Below are 27,918 nucleotides of genomic sequence, written 5' to 3'. Positions count from 1 at the left end.
AGAGTTCACCGTCAACAGATGTTAAATGTTAACAGTGCTTGTTTATATCTACCGCCTGCCTATGCATGGGTTATTATACTATTTGTTTCCAAATAATACCCAGATGGTCTGTGTCTCTCACTAGACAGCCTCACATGCACACAATGGGTTGGTTCTAAGAGAATCAGACTCAGAACTACATAGTGTTTGAGAAATAATTATCTGCCTCGGCATTATAGTTAAATATTTGTAATAAGATGTGGGGTAGAGATTTATTTTGAGGCGACACTTGAGTAGACGTATACATACACACACGTACACATACAACCATTGTGTTGCATGTACTGCAAATAGGGCTGACACATCGTCCAGGTATTCTACGGAGGTTCCTAACCTGTACAACCAAGACACAGGGAGGAAGACAGTTTGAGAGAAACTGAGGAAGACAAGCTCTGAAAGCCTTTCCTGCTCTATGTGATCGGACGCCAGAAAATACATTTTTTCACTCTATGATTTTGTTTGTTTTGGGAGTTCAAAGCTTAGCAACAAAATCCCACTTTTCCCAACTGTCGCTCAGTGTGCGTTTTCATTAGAAACAGGGGCCTCTTCATCAAAGCCATTGGTTTCAGCATGTTGGAAAAGGAAATAAGGCTATTTGGGAGAGATTACCATGCTGCCTGTCCATATGGCAGCTCAGACAGCATTGAATATGAAATAGAATTAGGAGTGAAAACAGCACAAGGAATATAGGCTAAATTGGGCTTGTTTTTCATGTGGTCTTGCTAATGTCATGGCGTCTGTGTGATTTGTTTATGCTGTGTGAGAGTGAATGATGCTGTGATTGGTATGTTCATTATGCACTATGATTAGTGTGTGTTTACAAATTGTATGATGCTCCCAGGCTGTCTGAATGATCCTTCTCTTCTCTCTCTCAGGGGAACCTGCAGATCCACCAGGTGCATGTTGGGCAGGATGGTCAGGTAAGTCCCTTCACCCCCTGCAGTAACTTTATCCTCCAGCTTCATTACGGAAAACACTTTAAAACATTTTGCAACAAAACATGTGAAGTCCAGGTAGCTCCTCCGTTTCAGGCCGTTTTCTTCAGTTTGGTGCCTAATGAACAAGACCTATGGAGTTTTAAGGAGGTTCCCACAGATTGTTCATTACTTCTGGGTTACCTCAGTGTGCTGGTCCCCCTCTTTCCTGCAGACCCCTTAAATGCGCACCGAGAGGAGCTAGCTCTCTATCCCTGTCTAGTCTGCCTCTCACTCTGTCTCTCTCTCTCTCTCTCTCTGGCTCTTCCTGTCTCTCGAATGTCTTTCTTTCTAATCTCTTGTTCTCTTGCTCTTTCTCTGTTTTATGTGCCTCTCTCTCACTGTCTGTCTTGCATGCTTTCTCAACTTCCTGTCAGTCTCCCCCCCCTCCATCTCTCCATCCTTCCCTTCTCTCCTCTCTTTGTGGATAGAGGAGAGGATGGTGTGTTTAGGACAGAGGGCTCTGTTCTTCCTGTTTCTCTGTTCTTTCCTCTGGGATCAAAGGGAACCTCCTGATCAAAGCACCAGGGCTGTGTGACGATCGCAGATCATACATCACAGATGGGCGCTGTGCAGACCAGGGCATTATTTCATATTCATGATCTCGATCGTCTAGAAGCCTGGCTGTAGAGGAAGTGGCTCGCTCTCTTTCTCACGCTCCTTAGACTGTTTTTCTTTCTGAGGACAGGTGCGTGTGTGCACAGCATCATTTGTGTGACGTTAACTCTTTCTCAGCTTATGAGTTCTGCTCTTACTAAACCCAAGCTATTTTTCAGCCAATTAGCTCATCCTTTATTCTAAGGTGCTGTCATTGTTTGGAGAACAGCTAATGTTAGGTAAGGAACTCCAACAGTCCTGGCTACTCCAAACTCTAGACATGGTTAGCTAGTCTAGAGTAAATGCCCCTATGTGTGCCAATGGTACTTTCCACAATATAATAGTTTATCACTTGTCATTTACTTGAACTCCCGCTGTTCTCTGTATCTCCATAACTCATTGAACTCGGTGATTCTCAAATTAGTATGTGTTGATTGCGAGACTACCTGGCTTAGAGCTAGCCTGGATGCCAGTCTGTTTCTGCTCTCTTGTCATGTCAATGTTGTTTGGCTTGACGATGACAATGGAGAAGGCACACACTGAGACTAAGACACACTCACGTCCTCATTTGAACCGGTCGTTGAGTCCGGTGGGCCTGACAGCAGCATTCCTGTTTCTCTCTTGCATCTTGGCTTGGGTTGCAATTTGGTACTGGTTCTGATTTTGAAGCCAACAAAAGCAGGAAAAAAAAGAAAAAAGTTGTACAGTAGTGGTACAACTCTATTTCCAATGTTATTTAGCACTAACGAGTTGTTAACTCTGTCTTTCTGCTTTATTTAGTACATCTCACTTGTCAGGTCATGGCTTGTTCCTCATTGTTTTAACTATTAAATGTAAGACTATCAAATGCTTCCTCCCTCCCCCACACACTGACGACATTGTAAAACACCTTCTGCCATTAACACTAGATCCAGCCACTCTGTGTAAACACACTGTGTAGTGCATTGAAGAGCAGAGTGTGTCTTAAATCACGGAGCCCCTCACGGTGCCAGAGTGTAGCTAACTAGGTCTGTGTCTCAAATGGCACCCTATCCCCTATAATATAGTGCACTACTTTTGACTAGATAGGAAATAGGGTGCCATTTGGGACGTACCCTCGCTGTGTATAGGTACTTAACAAGGCAGGGTCCTATCCCCCTGGCAGAGCATGGAAGCCTTGTCCAATGAAGACCCTCTTTTCTTTTCACCCTTAATTTTATTCATAGTTTGCACCTCTGTCACGCCATTGTTTTGAACTTTCTCAAGCTGCCCTCTGTTGGTGGCGCCATAGTGGTGCCTTAAAGTGTTGACAAACCAAATATTTAGTAGGAAACAACTTTGCCAGCATTATCATGTTGTCAAATTTACTTTTGACAGAGGGCAATGTTGCCATTAACTAGCAAAGTTTGTCAGAAATACTGTAGCTAGCAATACTAATGTTAGCTAACTAAAACTGGCCTACCCCCAATCTTAGCTAGCTAGCTAACGTTATACTGCATCTAAAGTCAATTTGGTGACATCAAAAGGTTTTTCTACTAATTATTGCCTCATTTTGAATGTCATTGTATTTGCAAACCACTATAATGAACTTTTGATGGAATCTTCATCGGTGCCCATTGACAATGCATTGAGTAGAATGCTCAGTCGGGAATCAGTCCAAAACTAACGTTCAAAACAATATTGTGACAAAACTTGCAATCCATGAATAGCTAGTATTTTTTTTATTGTATCTGTAAAATGATATGAGGCCCGCGCCAAAACAAACACAATGACTTATTCTTTTAGCCTTGTGTTCCAGGTCTGGCTTTTCACACACCCACACACGTATAGACATAGACACAGGCACATGGCACACACGCACAAACAGTGACTCAATGGCATCTTCCCTCCTTGCTAGTGTGTTTTCCCAGGGAGTGAGACAAGAATAGCACTAGCTGACTCTGTCAGTATTGTTCATATGAGAGCGTGGTGTGTTTGTGTAATTGCTCTGAACATGGATGCAACCCAGATAAAATAAAAGGAAGGACACAGACATTCTCTCTCACACACACACACACATACACACACACACACAGAATAAAAAGGCACATAAGAATGGTGCGTGAGTCACTTCTGACTTCTGACTCACTTCAAATCAAAGTTTATTGGTTGCTTACACAGTTTTGCAGATGTTATCGCAGGTGCAGAAAAATCTTATGTTTCTAGCGCCAACAGTGCAGCAATATCTACCGATAACAATACACACCAGTGGAGGCTCCTCGGAGGAGGAAGGAGAGGTCCATCCTCTCCATTTTAATTATTTATTTTATAGTGAAACATTAGTTACCCTTTTTAGATAAAACTATACTAAATATATTCATGTCACCAGATAATTTCTCAAAACACACTGTTTTATAATGAAGTTCTACAGTAGCCTCAGCAGCACTCTCTGGTGTAGCCGGAGGACAGCTAGTTTCCATCCTCCTCTGTGTACATTGACTTCAATTCAAAACCTAGGGTGCTCATGGTTCTCACCCCCTTCTATAGATTACACAGTAATTATAACTTCCAAAGGACGTCTAACAACCTGTCAGAGCTCTTGCAGCATAGGCCTCCCGAGTGGGGCAGCGGTCTATGGCACTGCAATGCTAGAGGCATCATTACAGACCCTGGTTCGTTCCCAGGCTGTGTCACAACCGGCCGTGATCGGTAGTCCCATAGAGCGGCGCACAACTGGCCCAGCGTCATCCGGGTTAGTGGAGGATTTTTCCGGGGGGTAGGCCGTCATTGTAAATAAGAATTTGTTCTGAACTGACTTGCCTAATTAAATAAAAAAAACGAACGAACTGGCATGTTGTCCACCCAATCAAAGGATCAGAGAATAAATCTAGTACTGAAAGCCTAAGCTACAGCTAGCTAGCAGTGCATAAAAGTATGGTGAGTTGTTGACTCAAAGTGAGAGAAAGACAATAGTTGAACAGTTTTGAACAAATGTATTTCTTCAAAAATGAAGAGAGCTAGCTATATATATATATATATATATATATATATATATATATATATATATATATATATATATATATATATATATATATATATATATATATATATATATTTCTTTTCACTTTCACTTCATTTGCTAGCGAATGCAGCTAGCTAGTTTAACGTATTCAAACACCCAGCTCAAACAGAGATGGATGCTGTGTTAGCTAGCTGGCTATGGCAATCCAACACTGGAGCTCTTCCATGTCAAGGTAAGTTTTCGTTTTGATTAATTCATTGCAACCTGGGCCCGCTGAACTGCGTACTGACTGTACACTGTACTGCATGATTGTTTGCGTGTGAGTAGGGGTGTATTCATTCTGCAGATTCTGTTGACGAATGATTCTTAAACGGAAGCAAACAGGAGGAAATGGGATAAATATACCTGCAATAGAAACTCTTGTTTGCAACTGTTAGACTGGTGATTAAAACTTAGATCAGATAGATGCAGGCAAGAGTGTGCAAGGCGGTAATCAATGTCATGGTCTCTCACTTTGATTACTCAAATTTCTCAAGACCTGTGCTCCTACGTTGTAAACCTTAATTTACAGGCTAGGTTGTAGTGAAAATGTGAGTCATCTAGTAGCCTAAACCTATCGATGTTACTTTGAGCTGGGTGAATGGAATATGCTGTAATAGAAATAAGGCTATGTTCATTAAACAAAATATTGTCCTCCCAAATATTGTCCTCCCTTAAACGGCACTGACCGCCACTGACACACACTTAATCTAAAAGTTGAAAAATTACAGGAAATGAAGACATATCAGAACAGAATATATGCATGTGAATGGTGTATGGACAGTTTAAGTTAAGACACTTTATCCAAATAACTCTACTTGATTGCATTCCGGATTGTGTTCTGTTCATTGGGCACTGGTAATGCTCGAACATGGTGAGGTCATAGCATACATTGTCAAAAGACCATAGAGAAATGTGGTTGTTCATTTGCAGCATATCCATTTGGGCCTGTGAATGAATCTGCTAGGCCGGTTTCCGAGTAGGCAGGCTACAGCTACACTTAGTCTCTGTGATGTCATTGTTCTTCCAGTGCAGTGGGATACTGCTCACTCAGGCTATGTTAGCGTAACTTATAGCACACTACTGGAAGACTTTCACATCTCCACCCTCCCTCCTCTACTCTCTTATCTGGGCTGCTCCTCCCTCCCTTTCTCCATCCCTCTCCTTCTGCTATAGATAGACTGGCCCTGTCAGGCAGAAGCTGGGTGCTTCCCTCTGCACCTCTCACTTCCTCTCCTCACAGCTGCTGACCGCTGCCCTCTGAGGTGCGGCGGGGATGCTATGTTTCATGTGGTGACTGATGATTCTGTGGCAGTGGGATCCACAGTGGTCGTTTGGGGGATTGTGGCTTGTGTAAGGGGCGTGTATTCATGGTCCAGACACAACAGTTGTAGTATAGGCCTGAGTAATTACAGTGGTGTGTAACATACTGAGGATTGGGACTCCCTATCACAGGTCTAGTTAATGGGTGAGGGTCTACAGTCTGCTCTGGGTTTAGAGGGTAAGACTAAGAGAGAGGGTTTTGGCCAAAACTAGACAGACGGAGACTGGCCCCCATCTTGCCCTCTCCGCCCTCGCGACTTTACTGTGACTGCCATAGTTTCTGGACATTTCCTGCCTACTAAGAGACCTCAGCACGGTATATCACTTACCCTGTGTGTGTGTGTGCGCCTGTAGGTTTGTGCGCCTGTAGGTTTGTGTGCTCGAATGTGTGTCCATCCCGCATTGCCAGCTTAATGCCAGTCTATGGCTGTTGAGGTCCTGGCAGGGCTGGATTATGGATCCAAGCAGTCTGATTACTTATTCATGATGCTGGAAGAGCAGGCTGGCATGTGAAACCATAAAGAAATACTCTTCTGCAGCACTCCCCCTCAGCCCTCCTGAAGACTCTCATCTGCTGCCCTCTGTCCTCTCTGCTCTGATCTAACCATACCCTGATTGACACTGAATGTGTGAGAGAGGGGTCTCTGTCACACACACACACTAGACACCCTTACCTCACACCACCGGGAGCTGAACCACATCACGCTCCTGGAGATAACCATAGACATCACCCTCTAAATTTACTGGCAACTTCTTCCAAGTCTGTGTCATTCACTGAGGCTGTACCAGAACATTCTGAATCCATGGGGGTCAGTGAGTCCTCCCTCCCTTACTCCCCCCATGCAACCTCCTGTAGAGCCTCGGACCAGGCCACCTCCTGTCAGACAGATGTTGCGTAAAACACCTGGAACATCCTGAGGTTCTGCTGTTGTGGATCAGCAGTGGGAACCGGGTCAGGGATCAGTGGTCCTGGCCGGATGGCTCAGTGTGTTCTGGTGTCTGTCCAGAACCCCAATCCCCTCTCACTTCCCCAGGCCCATCTGTCTGTCAGGGGCTGTATACTGTACACCAGAGGGAGAAAGAGACAGGGAAGGGGAAAGCGGGAGCTATAAGTGGATGGGGGGGATAGGTAGTGGGAGATGAGATACGGGGGAAGCAGCACCATATCGTAGCAGGGCTGTTTGGAACTCAGCTCCCTCAGCTCCCTCTGCTTCTAATCTGTTGCTTCCCTCTGGGGCTCTGCGCTGGACTCTGGCTGGACTGAATTTAGCTCATGGCCCAGAGAACACAAGAAAAGCACCAGGAGATAGATGGCTGCACTCAAACTAGTCAATGCCATTTGGCAGTGTGTGTGTGCGTGTGCACTTTTAGAGTTCACAAGCACGTGTGTAGGAGTTTGTGCTTGTTTGTTGGGTGTCGTGTGTGTGTGTGTGTTTCTAATAGCAGGTTGACATCAGTTCCTCTCGCAGATGGCTGCAGTGAGTTTGCTACAAATTAGGCCTAGGTGTGGACCTTCAATCACCATGTCTCTACTGTCACTAATGTTTGACACAGAGCAGATGTTGAGGAGGTCCACAGGGTTAAGCACACAGACTTAGAACATAAGACACTCCGGATCGAACCGCTGGACCACAGCCCGAATTTACATTTAATCGTCCTATTTCTCCCTGTCCAAGAATATTGTTGATAATATCATGGGAAAGCTTGTTGAGCATTTTGGGATCCACAATGCCGGAGGGAAAGAAAGGGGGGAGACCGAGTGGGGAGAGAGACAGTTGAAGTAAATGGCTCCCCCCGTAAATAATGTCCATGGTGGGGATGGGGAAGAGGGAATTCGATAATTGGAAACTTGAGTGATATACTTACAGAGATACATTAAACATGGGGCATAAAACATGCATGTTATCAGTGTAGGATTTAAAGCTGGTACTATAACAGAGGATCCCATTTGAAAGGAACTGTTTTTAGGGAGCCTGTACTATCTCATATAGACCTATGGCATTATGGGAGGAAGATAAGGGGCTTTCCCTCAGATCACAGATCATTCTGTAGATCTCCAAGATCATAGATGGAGGTCACAGATCGCATGCCAAAATGTCTGCCTAGTTGGTCTTTGCTTTGCTGTGTAAGTGTTGGTGCACATATCTTTGGTGCACATATCTTTGATGTTTGTGTATGTGTTTTTCAGTGCAAGTCTATGTGGGGAGAGTCATCTGTGTGTGTTTGTACTGGGCATAGCTGAGACGTACTCGATGTCCCTGGTAGTGTGTTAACAAGAACCAGATTTCTCTGGTAGCAACTTCACTGTGCCTGGAGCACCACCACCACACCCAACCTACAGACTCCTGCTGGGTTCTAGCCCACAGCCACCCCACGAAGATGCAGGGCTTAGTGTCTCAAATGACACCCTATTCCCCATTTAGGGGTTAATCAGAACTACTACCTAGTGTGTTTTCACACATAGTTTTGAGCTATAGTTTGAATCAGAGTTTATTTGTTAGATTGTATTTTTTAAATTCTGCCATTTTGCTTTTACATTGTCAAACCACTACATTTCCTAAGCAAAACCACTTATCCATGCAAGTAATTTGTTAATTGGACACACATGCTCACCTTAAATCCATCTATGATTATCATGAAGCATCACTTGTGTCCAAATCTTCATATTACTTTCGCTTTTGTCTTCCAACAACATGGAGGGAGGAATTTGCAATAGCTGCTCTAACTTCAACTTGAATAGGTTATATTCAGTAGCCTATAGCCCGTCTCCCCAAACCTGCATCGGATACACTCATCAATGCACTGCTACTCACAGAATGTCTGAGATATCAAGTTATGATGCTGCATGCATTTTGTCAAATGCTTGCAGTCAAACAACTAGTAATACTGGTTATTTTCCTGTGTTTTGTCTGGACTGCATTCTCACCTGCCGCTGAATCGGACCAAGATTTCCCTTTTTGAGCAAACCACGGTGCGTTGTTTAGTGCGGTGCGTTGTTTAGGAACCAAACTAAAGGGGTAAACGCACCAGAGTTCTGAAAAAACGCTACAAACCAATTAAGTGTGAAAGGCCCCGTAGTCACATTTTCGTTTACATCAATGCATGACTAAGGGAAAATTCCTCTTCCTTTTGAAGTTGTCTGTAGGCGAGTAGTTTATTTATTTATTTATTTATTTAACCAGGCAAGTCAGTTAAGAACACATTCTTATTTTCAATGATGGCCTAGGAACAGTGGATTAACTGCCTGTTCAGGGGCAGAACGACAGATTTGTACCTTAGAGCGTTGGACTAGTAACCGGAAGGTTGTGAGTTCAGCTCGGGGTTTGAACTCACAACCTTCCGGTTACTAGTCCAACGCTCTAACCACAAAGCTACCCTGCCGCCCCGAGTAGTGATGGCTTCGTCAAAAATCTGTTGTTTACTTTTGTCACAGCCAGGAGGTAGCATGATTAGCACCCCCCAAATGATGTTAACAAAGCTGCATTGCAAGCCGTAACTTCCTAAGTGTCGATACTTGAGAAGAACTTGTCCATGTTTTCTTTTCTGCAAGAATGTTATTTATTGCAGTAACATCTGAATATGCTCTCATATTTCCCAACAGAAAAGGAAGCACACAATACAACTTTATTGTCCATGTTACAGCAAACAGACTGATGTGGGTGGGTGTGAGAATACATAAGGAAATAGTTCCAGTTTTGCGTAACAAAATTCCAGTGACTATTACAGAGGTATGCATGCAAATAAACAATAAAAAAGGAACCAAACTTAGTTTGAAGTGTTTTTGAGGATGTTTCAACTTGCAAGGCTGCTTTGCTAACATCGGTACCATAAATGACATGCATTTTTTTTCTTCTGATGATTCTAATTATGCTAACCCCTGGCTGTGACAAAAGTTAACAGTTTATTGTGAATACGGTCACTACGGGCCTACAGACACAACTCAAGGTTGTGTGTGTAGGCCAAAGAGGAATTTGACCCCAAAATCTATTTTGAATGTGCTATCCCTTTTAAGAATACACAGCCAATAAACACACATGTTCCATCCCATCCCGCTTTGATGACACAAGCAAGCAAAGATGATGAAGGGGATCCCTTTAAAAGGGTCCATCTTTTGTTTTCTTTTTCTGATGAAGACTGCTCGTATAAACAGCAGTAAAAACACTGAATGATGCCTCTATATCAGGATAAAGAGGCTTTTATTTACGTGTGTAAATAAGCCAGAGATGTTCTTTCATGTAAGACAGTTGTTTCGTGCGCCATGTGGGCGGCATGTGAAAGCACGGAGGCGAGGGTGCGGCCGCTCCCTCCCAGGCTCACTCGGAGCGGTGTTGCCAGAGGTTGCCGGGAGGTCAGAAAGTTTTTGTTGTTGTCTTACAGCATATATATCATGTCCATCTAAACAAACAAGCTAATTAGAATCATGATAAAGTGATCATTGTAAATAATTATTTTAAAGGCTCTCATAAAAATGCATTTGTCAATCAGCGAGGCCAAGCTCGATTTTTGAGCCAGAGAACAGACATGAGCGTATATAGTACACTGGGGGCCTGCCTCGTTAAAAGAAAAAGGCCCTGCTAAATTACAGAAGTTATTTCAGTCATCGCAGAGGCCGACCGAAGGCCTTTGATTATACTGGTCCTGGATCAGAATTCAAACTGATCTGGTTTAGTCAAAACCACACTAGCCTTGACTGAAACTGTAGTCTACTGAAAGGCATGGGAGTTAGAGGAGAGAAAGAAAATAATATAAAGCAGGGTTAGTGTTAATGGAGGTGTCAAGCCTGTGTTTAGGAATGGTGTCATCGAGTGGGTGGAGGAGAAACAGTAGATGCAGCAGAGAGTGTGGGAGTAAGTGCCTTTAGGACAGATTTACAAAGGTTAGGGCTTTATTTTCATTTGTATTTCTGCGACTCCTCACATCCTAACTCCTTGCCGCCTCCTCTCTTGAAAATTAAGATGGTGGTTACATGATAGTGCCAGGAGTTTTTCCCTTGCCACCTGACGATTAAAAAAAAACAAAAAAAAAAAAAAAAAAAAAAAAAAAAAACCTTGAGTCTACCTACTGTAGTTATCTCCATGTTTTTCCTGGTCAGGTCACGTGGTTAGGAAAAACTCCTGGCCTTAGTTCTATGACTAGAACTGATTCACTCCGGTAGGCATTCCACTCATAAGCAAAGCAAAATATTAAAGTTGTGGAGACTGTACAGATGTGCTATCTTATGGACCTTTCTTCTGATCACTCTGATGTCGCTGAGATTTTCCTGCTAAGCAGGAAATTACAATGAGCCTTGTGATTTGCATAAACTCACTGAAAACCCTCAGTTCTCTTTCTTGCTCGCTCAAATCCTAAAGCACCAACCAGAAGAAAGGTCCTACTCTGCTACTGCAACATTCAAACATACAAAAATGTACAGTGGGGCAAAAAAAGTATTTAGTCAGCCACCATTTGTGCATGTTCTCCCACTTAAAAAGATGAGAGGCCTGTAATTTTCATCATAGGTTCACTTCAACTATGACAGACAAAATGAGGGAAAAAAATCCAGAAAATCACATTGTAGGATTTTTAATGAATTTATTTGCAAATTATGGTGGAATATAAGTATTTGGTCAATAACAAAAGTTTCTCAATACGTTGTTATATACCCTTTGTTGGCAATGACAGAGGTCAAACGTTTTCTGTAAGTCTTCACAAGGTTTTCACACACTGTTGCTGGTATTTTGGCCCATTCCTCCATGCAGATCTCCTCTAGAGCAGTGATGTTTTGGGGCTGTTGCTGGGCAACACAGACTTTCAACTCCCTCCAAAGATTTTCTATGGGTTGAGATCTGGAGACTGGCTCGGCCACTCCAGGACCTTGAAATGCTTCTTATGAAGCCACTCCTTCGTTGCCCGGGCGGTGTGTTTGGGATCATTGTCATGCTGAAAGACCCAGCCACTTTTCATCTTCAATGCCCTTGCTGATGGAAGGAGGTTTTCACTCAAAATCTCACGATACATGGCCCCATTCATTCTTTCCTTTACACGGATCAGTCATCCTGGTCCCTTTGCAGAAAAACAGCCCCAAAGCATGATGTTTCCACCCCCATGCTTCACAGTAGGTATGGTGTTCTTTGGATGCAACTCAGCATTCTTTGTCCTCCAAACACGACGAGTTGAGATTTTACCAAAAGGTTCTATTTTGGTTTCATCTGACCATATGACATTCTCCCAATCTTCTTCTGGATCATCCAAATGCTCTCTAGCAAACTTCAGACGGGCCTGGACATGTACTGGCTTAAGCAGGGGGACACGTCTGGCACTGCAGGATTTGAGTCCCTGGCGGCGTAGTGTGTTACTGATGGTAGGCTTTGTTACTTTGGCCCCAGCTCTCTGCAGGTCATTCACTAGGTCCCCCCGTGTGGTTCTGGGATTTTTTGCTCACCGTTCTTGTGATCATTTTGACCCCAGGGGGTGAGATCTTGCGTGGAGCCCCAGATCGAGGGAGATTATTAGTGGTCTTGTATATCTTCCATTTCCTAATAATTGCACCCACAGTTGATTTCTTCAAACCAAGCTGCTTACCTATTGCAGATTCAGTCTTCCCAGCCTGGTGCAGGTCTACAATTTTGTTTCTGGTGTCCTTTGACAGCTCTTTGGTCTTGGCCATAGTGGAGTTTGGAGTGTGACTGTTTGAGGTTGTGGACAGGTGTCTTTTATACTGATAACAAGTTCAAACAGGTGCCATTAATACAGGTAACGAGTGGAGGACAGAGGAGCCTCTTAAAGAAGAAGTTACAGGTCTGTGAGAGCCAGAAATCTTGCTTGTTTGTAGGTAAACAAATACTTATTTTCCACCATAATTTGCAAATAAATTCATTAAAAATCCTACAATGTGATTTTCTGGATTTTTTTTTCTCTAATTTTGTCTGTCATAGTTGAAGTGTACCTATGCTGAAAATTACAGGCCTCTCTCATCTTTTTAAGTGGGAGAACTTGCACAATTGGCGGCTGACTAAAGACTTTTTTGCCCCACTGTATCTGAGTTGACTTGGAGAGGGTATTTTTCAACTGACGCTCCAGGGGTAGGCTTAACTAATAGAGGATCTTCAGTGTGACTGAGTGTTGGGTTTACATCTGAGCATCGTATTCTATGGAGGGATACAGCCGACTGACAGACTTTTGGAAGGATTGAGTAGGAAAGGGGACTCAGAGCATCAACTCCAGCTGCTCCCTCTGTGTCCTGATGCCCCCCCCCCCCCCACATCTGTCCTGACTGGCTCAGGAGAGCTGCTGCAGATGTTGTTGACGGCCTATAAAGCAGGGAGGAAGTTCCAACCTCTCAAACTCCAAACGTTTATTTTTCCTATTCTTTTCTTTTTACACGTTAGATCTGAGAGGATATGAGTGATTCTATTGGGACTGATAGAAAACAGATTGGAGTGGTGCCTCTGATTTATTTGAGCGGTACCTCATAAAAGTGTTTGTATGTGCTTGTAGGTCTTTGTGTGTTTGTGGGTTGCAGTGAAACAGAGCTCTTTGACAAAACATGCATTCATGTACTTAGATAAATGTGCACACACACACTACCCAGTGCCAGAGACCTGGGTTACAACATAATTCATTATTTCAGATCAATTGCACAGTCAAACTTTAACCGTTGAAGACCGAAGGGTTGTGTACAAGTTAACAAAACAAATATGCTTTCTTTTGTTTTCTAACAACTGTCTTATTGCCCTGTATCTTTTCATTATCCAATCGAAACCAGAATCATACGCAACCAAAAGTGCAGTTTGAATTGGGACAACAAAAAAAGAGGTTGGGCTGGGAAAAAGGTCCTTGTTTGCACAGTTGGTTATTGTGTTTCAATCTGGCCCTCTCTGGCTGTTTTCTGCATTAAGACGTATTTGTTGTTTGGTTCTCTGCCTTCTTGCGCCCGACGCTGTATTTCTTCAGTATCCTGTCTCCATTACTGTTGAAAGCATTATGGCATAAAGAGCAAAAAAAAGATAGATTTATCCACTTTTCTGTTCTTTTCAGAAGGTCATCGCAACTAGCAAACTCTGCTGAAGTGAATTTAAGCTGACTTGTTTGTTCGCTGTATTTTCTCCTCCAGCTCTCTTTTGGCATGGAGACCGTGTGGGCTGTTCTGAAGCAGCCTTCTAATTCTCCCTTACACACATACGCACATACATACATACATACATACATGCATACATACATACATGTAGGGTCCTGTGTGGCTCAGTCGGTAGAGCATGGCGCTTGCAACGCCAAGCGTCGTGGGTTCGTCTCCCGCTGGGACCACCCATATGTAAAAGTAGTGGCCCCAGCCGACTTGTAAGTCGCTTTGGACAAAAGCGTCTGCTAAATGGGATATATTATTATTATTATACATACATACATTTATTTCATTCATTCATTCATTCATTCATTCATTCATTCATTCATTCATTCATTGGGCACCGCTAGTATGTTACCGGTGTGGACAGACAATAAGAAATACTATTTAGGGGCTCCAATCCCACAAGCCGGAGGACAACAGTAACTAATGCACTTAAGAGCAGCCGAACTACCAGGTCCTATTCTCATTTATGTGGTTTCTCTCGCCAAGTTAGATTTTTCTTTCTATTGTGTGTTTTTTTTTCTGACAACTCACTGCAAGTGGATGTGATTTCGACTTGCGTAATCCATGCGAAATTGGGTCTAAAGCACAAATTAGGCTATTGGAAGTAGTGCAAGAGTTGCTTGCCTGTGTAAAAGTCAGAATATGGCACTGAATGGGGGGGGGGGGGTTGCGTGTGTCTGACTGACTGTGTCCAAGTGTGAGATGGTGTGTAGTTTATGCCGTATCGCTAACAGATCTCTATCATGTGTTTGGGTTAATGTGGTTGATGTGTTTTCCGAGTGTCAGACCCATAATTTCATACTACAGAGTGTTTTTGATCAGAACACAGTCCCTCCCCTCCTGACCTTTTCCTACAATGTGTTCTGAGAAGAAGGTGAGTAGACCGGATTTGAGGAATCATGGAATGTCAAATTGGGAAAGAGATGAGCTCTTTTTGAAAACCAAGTAGTGGGACAGGAAGTGGTCCCTGGGAGACTTCCTGTATTCACTGTAGAGATCTCACACACTGTTCCAGAACTTTAAACCCCTCTGCTCTCTGTGTGCTCAGATCCTCACAGCTGTGAATGCTCTCATGAAGGATTGAAGTCGCAACCTTTAATCGAATTGTACAAGAGTTAGTCAACCCTTGAATCCCCCGTCCTCCTTTATTGCACATGTACAGTGCATTCGGAAAGTATTCAGATCGCTTGACTTTTTCCACCTTTTGTTCCGTTAGAGCCATGTGCTAAAATGCTTTTAAACATTACAAAAAAACTCCCCTCTCAATATACATATAATACAAAGCAAAAACAGATTTTTTTGAAATGTGTGCACTTACTACAAATAAAAAAAACTGAAATCACATTTACATAAGTATTCAGACCCTTTACTCAGTACTTTGTTGAAGCACCTTTGGCAACGATTACATTCTCGAGTCTTGGGCATGACGCTACAAGTTTGCACACCTGTATTTGGGGAGTTTCAACGATTACAGTCTCGAGTCTTGGGTATGACGCTACAAGCTTTGCACACCTGTATTTGGGGAGTTTCTCCCATTCTTTTCTGCAGATCCTCTCAAGCTCTGTCAGGTTGGATATGGAGCATCGCTGCAGTTATTTTCAGGTCTCTCCAGAAATGTTCAATCGGGTTCAAGTCCAGGCTCTAGCTGGACATTGAGACTTGTCCCGAAGCCACTCCTGTGTTGTCTTGGCTGTGTGCTTCTCCCATCTCCACAGAGGACCCCTGGAGCTCTGTCAGAGTGACCAGTCGGTTCTTGGTCACCTCCCTCTCTGATTGCTCAGTTTGGCTGGGCGGCCAGCTCTAGGAAGAGTCTAGGTGGTTCCAAACTTCTTCCATTTAAGAATGATGGAGGCCACTGTGATCTTGGGGATCTTCAATGCTGCAGAAATGTTTTGGTACCCTTCCCCAGATCTGTGCCTCGACACAATCCTGTCTCGGAGCTCTACGGACACTTCCTTCGACCTCATTGGCTTCGTTTTTGCTCTGACATGCCAACTGTGGGACCATGTATAGACAGGTGTGTGACTTTCCAAATCATGGACTCTACGATCAAGTTGTAGAAACATCTCAAGGATGATCAATGGAAACAGGATGCACCTGAGCTCAATTTTGAATCTCAAAGCAAAGAATCTGTATACTTTTAAATAATATATTTCTGTTTAAAAGTATATACATTTGCAAAAATGTCTAACAACATGTCTTTGCTTTGTCATTATTGTGTGTAGATTGAGGATTTTTTTTCTTAGTTAATCCATTTTAGAATAAGGCTGTAACATAACATAAAGGGAATGGGTCTTAATATTTCCTGATGGCACTCTAAATATACTAGTAGATTATTAGGAAATGGAAGACATACAAGACCACTGATAATCTCCCTCGATCTGGGGCTCCACGCAAGATCTCACCCCCTGGGGTCAAAATGATCACAAGAACGGTGAGCAAAAATCCCAGAACCACACCTAGTGAATGACCTGCAGAGAGCTGTGACCAAAGTAACAAATCCTACCATCAGTAACACATTACACCGCCAGGGACTCAAATCCTGCAGTGCCAGACGTGTCCCCCTGCTTAAGCCAGTACATGTCCAGGCCCATCTGAAGTTTGCTAGAGAGCATTTGGATGATCCAGAAGAAGATTGGGAGAATGTCATATGGTCAGATGAAACCAAAATAGAACTTTTTGGTAACAACTCAACACGTCGTGTTTGGAGTACAAAGAATGCTGAGTTGAATTCAAAGAACACCATACCTACTGTGAAGCATGGGGGTGGAAACAACATAATTTGGGGCTGTTTTTTTGCAAAGGGACCAGGACGACTGATCCGTGTAAAGGAAAGAATGAATGGGGCCATGTATCGTGAGATTTTGAGTGAAAACCCCCTTCCATCAGTAAGGGCATTGAAGATGAAACGTGGCTGGGTCTTTCAGCATGACAATGATCCCAAACACACCGCCCGGGCAACGAAGGAGTGGCTTCGTAAGAAGCATTTCAAGGTCCTGGAGTGGCCTAGCCAGTCTCCAGATCTCAACCCCATAGAAAATATTTGGAGGGAGTTGAAAGTCTGTGTTGCCCAGCAACAGCCCCAAAACATCACTGCTCTCGAGGAGATCTGCATGGAGGAATGGGCCAAAATACCAGCAACAGTGTGTGAAAACCTTGTGAAGACTTACAGAAAATGTTTGACCTCTATCATTGCCAACAAAGGGTATATAACAAAGTATTTTGTTATTGACCAAATACTTATATTCCACCATAATTTGCAAATAAATTAATAAAAAAATCCTACAATGTGATTTTCTGGAAAAAAATTCTCATTTTGTCTGTCATAGTTGTACCTATGATGAAAATGACAGGCCTCTCTCTTCTTTTTAAGTTGGAGAACTTGCACAAATGGTGGCTGACTAAATACTTTTTTGCCCTACTGTACCTGCCTTGTTGAATTCATTGTAAGTTATAATTTATCTCCTCTTTATCTATTACCATGTTCCTTTTCACCTATTACCCCCCCCCCCCACACACCGGCTCAACTATTTTCGGTCATTACCCACCACATCTACCTGTCAGTCTTTCATTACCTCACAGAGTTACCTGCTTTCTCATTTTCACCGATCACCACCACCCATATACCAGCTTAAGCATTTTAATTTAGTACCAACTACATTCCTAGCCTACTGTCATGACATTCCTGCTCCACCTGTATGTAAATGACTAGGGTTGAATGTGTGTATCCCTAATAAACTGATTAAGCCTAGTCTTTCTACAGGGTTCATATGAAGGATGGCATATCTGTATTTATTTCACAGCGGTCTGTCTTTTTATGCAGAGCTGACTTGAACTTTTGATGTACCGCAGATGCATATAACAATCGATTTGTCTGTCTGTAATGGCACTTGGTCAGTCTGTTTCGCTGTGATCAGTTAGTGTATACACAATCACTCAGACTACAATCTGCAGCCTTCAGTTTGTGTATGTTCAATCAGATGACTCTCAGCAAGACCCCTCTCAGACCAAGGCTATGACCCTCTGTAAGTGGTCAGTGTGTGTACGGACCCCTTGTCAAGCATTTCGCTACACCTGCAATAACATCTGATTTGAGTCACACACACCCTGTTAGTGTGTGCGTGTATATTACAATACCACAGAGCAGTGCCACTGGAGCAGATTTGGGGGGGGGGGGGGGTTAAGAGCCTTGCTCAAGGGCAAAATGGTAGTAGGTAGGACATAGGATATTTGACCCAGCAACCCTCCAGCTGCTGGCTCACTCCTGCAGGATTCCTCTATCAGCCCTGGGATTTGAACCGTCAACTCTCTGATTAATGGCCCGTCTCTCAAGGCTACCGTCACCCCAAATCAGCCGGTCTCTAGTTCACTATATCTAATTTTGTGGCACTGATCTGGCTAGCGTAGCCATTGAGGCTTCCTTTTCATCTAATAGCTCCCATCAGGCTGGCTGGGAATGGTGTGTTCTGGCTGCATCAGACATTGTGGTGAAGTGAAAAAATCTGTCTAAATCTCCTGGAGCCTGACCCCCCCCCACCCCACCCCCCCAGAGCCCGGTGGGTTAACACGACTCACAAAACACATTACAGAGTCAGCAACTTCAAAGCGAAGGTCGGGGTTTGGTTGGGGGTGGAAGGGGGCGGGTTGGTAGGGCAAGTGGGTCACATACAGAATCTGTAATTGGGGTTTTTAAGGTTTTATTTTTTTCTCCAGATTCTGATTCATCCCCAAATTGGGAATGTCTGTTAGGCCTGCACCCAGCTGCTCTACTCTACCCGCATGGGAGTAAGTCAGACTGGGTTAGAGCTGGAGACGGCATCAAATACCAGAGAAGCTTCACATCATGCAAGAGGTAGAGAGAGACTGAGCATGTTGTAGTGTAGAGTATTAAATGCAAGCGAGAGCCATGGTTTTATTTACACACACACAGCTGTCTTACTATACCTGTGAGCACTTTTTGGGGACCAACAGTTGATTCGCATTCAAAATCCTATTTGCCTTAACTCCTAATTCTAACCCTAAACCTAACCCCTACGCCTTAAATGGCTTTTTCCCATTTTAGGACCGGCCAAATGTCCTCACTTGTTCGAATTCTCCTTGGTTTACTATTCTTGTGAGGATTTCTGGTCTTCACAAGTATACTATCAAACACACACACAGCTCACTTAATATTTCCCTCAATCAGTCTTGCTGGGTCAGATGTATGTTAGCTTTGCATGTCTGTTTGCACATTCAACAACTTATTACAGTTGGCCTACTCTATGTTATCCAATTAGGTCTAGAAGTCATAACACTAAACCTATAGCCCCGGTTTCCTATAGTGTGTGTGAATGTAAATCTACAGGAATACCCCACACCATGTTTCAGCTGCCCCATCGTGCTCTATTATTAATGAGTGTGTTAAAAAACGAGCTCTGGCACAGCTTGGCTGTAGTTCAACACAACAGGGTTTAGGGGTTTCCCCTCTCTCTCCTCTTCTGTGTGTTTTATCTTTCTCCTTTTCTCTCGCTGTCTCTCTCTCCATGGCGGCTGTGCATGGGAAACAAAACACTTTTTCAAATGGTAGGGCTCTTATTGGCTGATCTGTCTTTAAGCGTTCCCTATTGGTCCCCTGCATCCTCCGAGACTTGTTTGCTAGATTTTCCCTAAAGAAGGAGCGTTCTCTCTTTCTAGTGCGTGTGTGTGTGTGTGTGGCGCTAGTCTGTGCTTGTTACACCCTGATAGTTGTGACTAATAAAATAATGTAAACACACATTGGAGCATAAATGTCTTTCTGCTGTTTGTTTTAATTGGCCTCTCTTCAGGGAAGTGTAGCCAACCAGTTAGTTACAGAGCAGACCCAGGTCCTGGCAGTAAACTCTTGATTCAGAGCATTAGCTAGCTGGCAGAAGCAGCTAACACTGTCTGCATCTGAAATGGCACCCTATTCTCTATATAGTGTACTTCTTCTGACCAGAGCCCTATGAGCCCTGGTCAAAAGCAGTGCACTATGAGCCCTGGTCAAAATCAGTGGATTATGTACGGAGTAGGATGCCATTTTGGGTGATGCTAAGCAGACCTCTTCTGGGAGTCGTGTGTGTTGAAGTTTGACACACAGACACATTGGTTGACCCTTGCACAAGCACTCACCATAGAAACAATTCTAGTAACAATAGTTTTGTGATTCATTTAAACAAATTAATTGTGATAAAGATTTCCTCTATTTTTTTCAATTACATTTTATATTAATATCTCCCGTTTCGCTCCCCTCTTCCTCCCTCTTTTTCTCGTACTTTTTCTCTCCCTCACATTCTATCCCAACTCCCCTCTTTCTCTCATGTTCTCCCTCCCCTGGTCAGGTGCTGCGTGGGGCCCAGCTGATAGCAGTGGCGTCAGCTGACGGAGGGGCCACAACAGTGGAGGGCTCCCCCCTACAGGCCAGTGACATCCAGGTGCAGTACGTCCAACTGGCCTCCGTCAACGAGCACACCGCTACTGTACAGGTGAGGAACGCACACAAACACCCGGAGACAGACAGACACACGTCCTTAGATGAACTGGCCATTGAGTCCTGTGGGCCAGACAGCAGCATTTCTGACCTTCTCTTTTGCATCTTAGCATCGGTTCCAACTTCCTATTGAGGTACACCTTTTACATTTACACACATCCAGTAAAGTAGACTGCAAAGGTACATTAGATGTCTGTGCGGGACTGATTTCATCATCACTCTGCCGCAGCTTTTCATACTGTAACCACCCGGTCCCGCTGGCTTTTTGTCGGGATTCCTACCCGCTCCCTCAAGAACTGGTCCAGAACCCAACCGCAGTCCCACAAATGTTATTTTAGGTGTATGTGGCGCAGATCTCTTGACCGCCATGGTCCCAGCTATTTTGCATTCAGTAGGCAATATAAAAAAATAACCCAAGAAATCGGTTAAATTACCAGAGTTTCTCATGTGGCCCATTATTTATATTAGGCTATCAGTATTAGTGGGCTACGTCAGCGAATAGGCTAAACTTAGTTTGAAAGAGAGACAGAATTGGCTCGAGCACGGACACTTGCACTTTCTCTTGAGCTATGTGTTGCATAATAACCTACCTTAATAGGAGCAGAACGCTTGGAGGCAGAGACAAATATGAGTGATCAATATTTATTTCCAGACAATGTGGTAGGCTTAAACTATAGCTTAATCATATTTAGGAAGTACATTTCCTTAATTTCCTTGCATATAGCCTACTCTTATTTAATAGAGACCGCACGCGCAGCTGATCTCGCAAACCCAACTAGGTGAGGTAGGCTACTTAACTTGAGGCAGCAACAATGATGGGAGCGAATACATGCACTTTCTTTTACATTTTGCATCGCCTATAGCCTAACTTCTAGGAGCGGGACGATTTGCAGGAAGAGACAAATACATGGGTTATCAATATTCATTGAAAAGGAAAAGACGCATCATTGCGCCTTTTTCAATGATGATCAAATGTTTTGGTTGCACCTTGACTCACGTTGGTTGAGTGCCCTCAACTTCTTTCCATTATCAATATTTATTTACAGACACTGTAGTAAACTCTAACCTAATCATGATGGTGGCATCACAGGCCTCTGGAGGGGGGTGGATTAGTGTAAGGTATTGTGGAGGTGAGGGAGAAATGGGTGGAGAGGATATGGATGAAGTAGGTATTTGCAGATGATGTTAGAGTAGGTGGTTGAATGGGTGTTGTGTGTAGGGATGTTAAAGCTGGTTCAGATGTTAGGGACATTGGGGGTAGGTGAGGTGGGGGAGGAGTATAGAGGGTTGGGTTCTAAATATACCTGAGTGGTTAAGAGCTCACACAGACATTCCTTCTCTCACACCCCCTTTAAATGACTCACACCATCTTGTGCAATATCCCAGTAAAACTATGTGGTGCGATGCTCTTCTTCCTTATAATTAGTGACATGTTGAAATCAAAGTGCCAGTGTCATAATTAGCAATTTCACCAAACTGCTTGCAGGTACTCAACACTCCGCTTTTCTCCCTATTGTCATGCTTCCATTTAAAGCGAATGCCCTTCTCCTTTAAGTCCTAGAGTTGGCGTTTTAATTTAACAATGTAAAATGCACAGATGCAGCTTCAGAAAGAGGAAAGTAATAATTACTAGATTAGCTTTGAATCCCTTGATGGTTGAGTTCAGAGAATGGGAGCCATGTGTTGAAAGCAGTAAGGGTGCACAGGCACCCACAGCAGTCCCTCCTTTTATGTGGTCAACTTGGCAAGGCCAGAAACACAACAAAAGAACGAGACCTTCGCTTAGTTTTTCACTCTTGTTTTTTTTCTGAAAACCATGTTGAATGCCACATGTCCTCCGTAATGCTTGGTTTGCTCACTTCCCCAAAAGTCAAGTTTTATATGGATATCTCTGATTCGTCCCATCACCGATTCGTCCCTGCGTGACATTATAAAAAGAGGACCCGAAAAAAGCTTGGCTCTTTTAAGTGATTTGTTTGGCTGTTTGTAGAAATGCCAGTCCTGCTCGGAGTTGGAGTAATTTGAGTCTCCTTGTTAATTTGGACCGATGTGATTGTATACCTATGCATACACAGAGAATGTCCTGCCCACCACCTATCAATTATTTTGGGCGACTAGCTGAATGAGGCATGGCATCCTCCGTCATACCTGGTCTCTCTTTGTCGGTTGTGTAATTTGTCCCACCCGTCCCCCATTCCCCTCTTGGAACCATAGACATCCTAAATTAATGAATTTCTCTCCCTCACTTCCACCAGGCTTGTGTTTGTGATGTTTCTATAGGTGTATACATGATTGCCACCCCCATACATTGTGTTTAGCTGTGGTCTGGGTTCCATTTCACCTCTCTCTCCTCTCTCCTCTCTCAGCAATCAGACCGTTGTTTGTGTACATTTTTGTGAATGGGCTTTATTTGTTCTAATGGTTGATTGTACACAGACAGCTTGACAGAAATCAACAAAGTTGACCGGGCCCTGATCAATCTCCAATTTCCTGTTCCAAAGAGATGAAATTAAGCCTCTTGGGTTAACCAAGGGCATATGGACCAGGCAGGGGAGAGAATACAACTGTTGAACAGCCACCACATTCTGTTCTGTTAGGCTATTCAAAGAGAGACTACTCCATTGTCATTTAACAAGGTTTTAGAGGCCCACTCCTTATTTGGAAATTCAACAAAACGGTGGCCACCAAACCTCCACCTTGTTTGCTATAAAGCTGAGGGATTGGGGTTTGAGAAATGTAGGCTAACATTCAAATTCATATCAAAACGTCTGTAAATGTCAGAGTGGGCCTTTTAAACATTAAGCAAATCAATCACAGTGGACTTGTGAGGAGATGTACATTCAAGGCCAATACTGACCGTTGGGTTGCCGCCCTTTCCAGTTCTAAGGTCAGGGAAAGGTCACTACATTTTCCCCTCCCTGAAATGTGTCGAACTGTTTTCCCAAACATATGGTAGCATTTATAACTAAGCTCTTGAAAAATTACTTCAGCTTTTTATTTATTTATCTTTTACATTTTTTCTCCCTCTTTATTTAATAGTTTCCATTACACAAGCTAGATCAAATAAAGTACACAAGCTAGATTCAAATAAGATATTTCCGAACAGGAAGGCCTGTTTGGCCTCGTGACAGATTATGCTATGTTTTTTTACATTTAGCCTTGTGATGGTTTAGACACTGGTCAGGTCCTGGGCGGGGTCCTCATACTGTGCCAGAGATGCCTGTTATAACCAGATGAAAAACAATTGCGGAGATGAATAAGAAGACTTTTTTTTGACACCTGGGTCATATTCATTAGGCACCAAATGGAAGAAAGCTGACTGACTACCAGGACTTGCTCAATAACAACCTCTTGTTTTATATTTCTGTTGAAAAACATGTTTAAATGGTTTCCTATGGTGTGCTCTAATGGATACGATCCTGGGATATGCTTGGGAGGTGGTACAACTTACTATTAGAGATGTGTTTGGTTGGATGCTGTAGCTAGGTGGTTGCATAGTTTAAGCTGTGAGCTTTCTGTTGCAGGGCTGATTTCATGGCTGTTACTTATGTTGATGTCATGAGAGTTTGGTTTAATCTAGTGAAATCTTTTCAGTGTGGATATAATACTGTTGTCCAGATCAGCCACCAGCTGGTATCAACTCACCTTTGTCTTGTGTTGGCTAGTCTGGTGCACCAGACACGTCTTCTGTACGCAATAGCTTGGGTAACTTGGGGATCAGTGGAGGCTTCTCAGAGGAGGAAGGGGAGGACCATCCTCAGTGAATTTCATATACAAATATGCTAAATATCTCATGTCATCAAATAATTGATTAAAACACACAATTTTGCAATTAAGGTCTACAGTAGCCACAACAGCATGTTGTAGGGTAGCACCATGGTGTAGCTAGAGGACAGCTAGCTTCTAATCAAATCTAAGTTTATTTGTCACATGTGCCGAATACAACAGGTATAGATAGACCTTACAGTGAAATGCTTACTTACAGGCTCTAACCAACAGTGCAATTTAAAAAAAGAAGGTATTCGGTGAACAATAGGTAAGTAAAGAAATAAAAACAACAGTGAAAAACAACAGCAGCGAGGCTATATACAGGCACCGGTTAGTCGGGCTGATTAAGGTAGTATGTATATGTACAGTGGGGCAAAAAAGTATTTAGTCAGCCACCAATTGTGCAAGTTCTCCCACTTAAGAAGATGAGAGAGAACTGTAATTTTCAGCATAGGTACACTTCAACTATGACAGACAAAATGAGAGAGAAAACATCCAGAAAATCAAATTGTAGGATTTTTAATGAATTTATTTGCAAATTATGGTGGAAAATAAGTATTTGTTTACCTACAAACAAGCAAGATTTCTGGCTCTCACAGACCTGTAACTTCTTCTTTAAGAGGCTCCTCTGTCCTCCACTCGTTTCCTGAATTAATGGCACCTGTTTGAACTTGTTATCAGTATAAAAGACACCTGTCCACAACCTCGAACAGTCACACTCCAAACTCCACTATGGCCAAGACCAAAGATCTGTCAAAGGACACCAGAAACTAAATTGTAGACCTGCACCAGGCTGGGAAGACTGAATCTGCAATTAGGTAAGCAGCTCGGTTTGAAGAAATCAACTGTGGGAGCAATTATTAGGAAATGGAAGACATACAGGACCGCTGATAATCTCCCTCGATCTGGGGCTCCACGCAAGATCTCACCCTGTGGGGTCAAAATGATCACAAGAGCGGTGAGCAAAAATCCCAGAACCACACGGGGGGACCTAGTGAATGACCTGCAGAGAGCTGGGACCAAAGTAACAAAGCCTACCATCAGTAACACACTACGCTGCCAGGGACTCAAATCCTGCAGTGCCAGACGTGTCCCCCTGCTTAAGCCAGTTGCATCCAAAGAACACCATACCTACTGTGAGGCATGGGGGTGGAAACATCATGCTTTGGGGCTGTTTTTCTGCAAAGGGACCAGGACGACTGATCCGTGTAAAGGAAAGAATGAATGGGGCCATGTATCGTGAGATTTTGAGTGAAAACCTCCTTCCATCAGCAAGGGCATTGAAGATGAAACGTGGCTGGGTCTTTCACCATGACAATGATCCCAAACACACCGCCTGGGCAACGAAGGAGTGGCTTCGTAAGAAGCATTTCAAGGTCCTGGAGTGGCCTAGCCAGTCTCCAGATCTCAACCCCATAGAAAATATTTGGAGGGAGTTGAAAGTCTGTGTTGCCCAGCAACAGCCCCAAAACATCACTGCTCTAGAGGAGATCTGCATGGAGGAATGGGCCAAAATACCAGCAAGTGTGTGAAAACCCTGAAGACTTACAGAAACGTTTGACCTCTGTCATTGCCAACAAAGGGTATATAACAAAGTATTGAGAAACTTTTGTTATTGAGAAAATACTTATATTCCACCATAATTTGCAAATAAATTCATAAAAAATCCTAGAATGTGATTTTCTGGATTTTTTTCTCTCATTTTGTCTCATAGTTGAAGTGTACCTATGATGACAATTACAGACCTCTCTCATCTTTTTAAGTGGGAGAACTTGCACAGTTAGTGGCTGACTAAATCCTTTTTTGCCCCACTGTAGATGTGGTTAAAGTGACACTGCATATATGATAAGCAGAGAGTAGCAGTAGCGTAAACGAAGGGATGGCGGGTGGAGGGTGGCAGGACACAATGTAGATACCTCTGTTAGCCAATGTACGGGGGAACTGGTGGTCGGGCTAATTGAGGTAGTATGTACATGAATGTATAGTTAGTGACTATGCATATATGATAAACAGAGAGTAGCAGCAGCGTAAAAGAGGGGTTGGGGGGGGGCACACAATGCAAATAGTTTGGGTAGCCATTTGATTACCTGTTCAGGGGTCTTATGGCTTGGGGGTAAAATGGCTTGGGGGTAAAAACTGTAAAAAAAGCCTTTTTTTCCTAGACTTGGCACTCCCGTACCGCTTGCCATGTGGTAGTAGAGAGAACAGTCTATGATTGGTGGCTGGGGTCTTTGACAATTTTTAGGGCCTTCCTCTGATATCGCCTGGTCCAGAGGTCCAGGATGGCAGGCAGCTTAGTCCCAGTGATGTACTGGGCCATACGCACTTCCCTCTGTAGGGTGATTAGTTGAAATCACGTAAATATAATTAACTCGGAAGTCGGGGCTCCAAGGAAAATATTCAGATTACAAAGTTATAATTCTCCTAATATAACTTTCAGATATTTTAATATCTGATCAATTAGTCTTCTAATTAATGAATTATTCTTTACCTCACGTTAGTCTCATTCCAAACGTCTTAAATTGTTGGTTATCTGAACGAACCGTCTTCACTATGAATCATCCATACATCAATTGTCTCAATCATTTATAAAATAATCACAGAAATGCATAAACAAACAAACAAAGTAGATATAGTTACAAAGAAATGATAGGGGATCTGCCCTGGTGGGCTAAACCGGTATGGCGCGACATACAAAAGACACCACACAGTTGATAATTCTAACAATTGAAATGCTAATCCTTTGCACATGAACGCTCACTCATTTGGGAATAATTGCAATCAATATATATATATTTACGCTCAGTGTGTCGTCGTGAGCTCTGTTGGAATTGTCCTTTTCTGTTGGAGAGTTCATCCGAGATTCTCTCTGCGTCCCTGGAGTCTTTGCTTAGAATGGATATTTCAGAGTAACATACAGAAATGTTCTTATAGATCGGTGTTTCGGCGGTTGTTGGTCTTCGCGTTCAATGGTACAGAATTCCTAGCTGCAAACTAGTAATTAGTATCAAAGATTTGCTCTTATTCTGTCGGTATCGATAGTCTCAGAGTTTAACCAAGTGGTATGTTTAACGTCTAGCGACGAGCAATCCCGTATCCGGGAGCGTAATCATAGCCTCACGCGCATTACCATAACGCAACGTTTCCTATTCATGAAAATCGCAAATGAAATGAAATAAATATATTCAAACACAAGCTTAACCTTTTGTTACCAACACTGTCATCTCAGATTTTCAAAATGTGCTTTTCAACCAAAGTTACACAAGCATTTGTGTAAGAGTATTGATAGCCTAGCATAGCATTAAGCCTAGCATTCAGCAGGCAACATTTTAACAAAAACAAGAAAAGCATTCAAATAAAATCATTTACCTTTGAAGAACTTCGGATGATTTCAATGACGAGACTCTCAGTGAGATAGCAAATGTTCATTTTTTCCAAGAGGATTATTTATGTTGGCGAAATAGCTCCGTTTTGTTCATCACGTTTGGCTAAGAAAAAGACCGGAAAATGCAGTCACTACAACGCCTAACTTTTTTCAAAATTCGCTCCATAATATCGACAGAAACATGGCACACGTTGTTTAGAATCAATCCTCAAGGTGTTTTTC

General features: G+C 43.1%; 1 protein-coding gene across 4 annotated transcripts in view; it reads left to right on the top strand.

Moving 5' to 3' along the window:
* The window catches only part of banp (BTG3 associated nuclear protein), a 70,977-nt gene that overhangs the window by 31,250 nt on the left and 11,809 nt on the right, over positions 1-27,918 (top strand). For all 4 annotated transcript variants that reach the window (XM_064951622.1, XM_064951619.1, XM_064951620.1 and 1 more), the window contains 2 exons: positions 915-959; positions 20,395-20,538. In XM_064951622.1, coding sequence (XP_064807694.1) covers positions 915-959; positions 20,395-20,538 — 189 coding nt within the window. The remainder of the gene's footprint in view (positions 1-914; positions 960-20,394; positions 20,539-27,918) is intronic.

The sequence above is a fragment of the Oncorhynchus masou genome, chromosome 31, assembly GCF_036934945.1.
Source record: "Oncorhynchus masou masou isolate Uvic2021 chromosome 31, UVic_Omas_1.1, whole genome shotgun sequence".
NCBI lineage: Eukaryota > Metazoa > Chordata > Actinopteri > Salmoniformes > Salmonidae > Oncorhynchus > Oncorhynchus masou.
The sequence above is the reverse complement of the archived record's forward strand: the minus strand, read 5'-3'. Positions and strand labels throughout refer to the sequence as shown.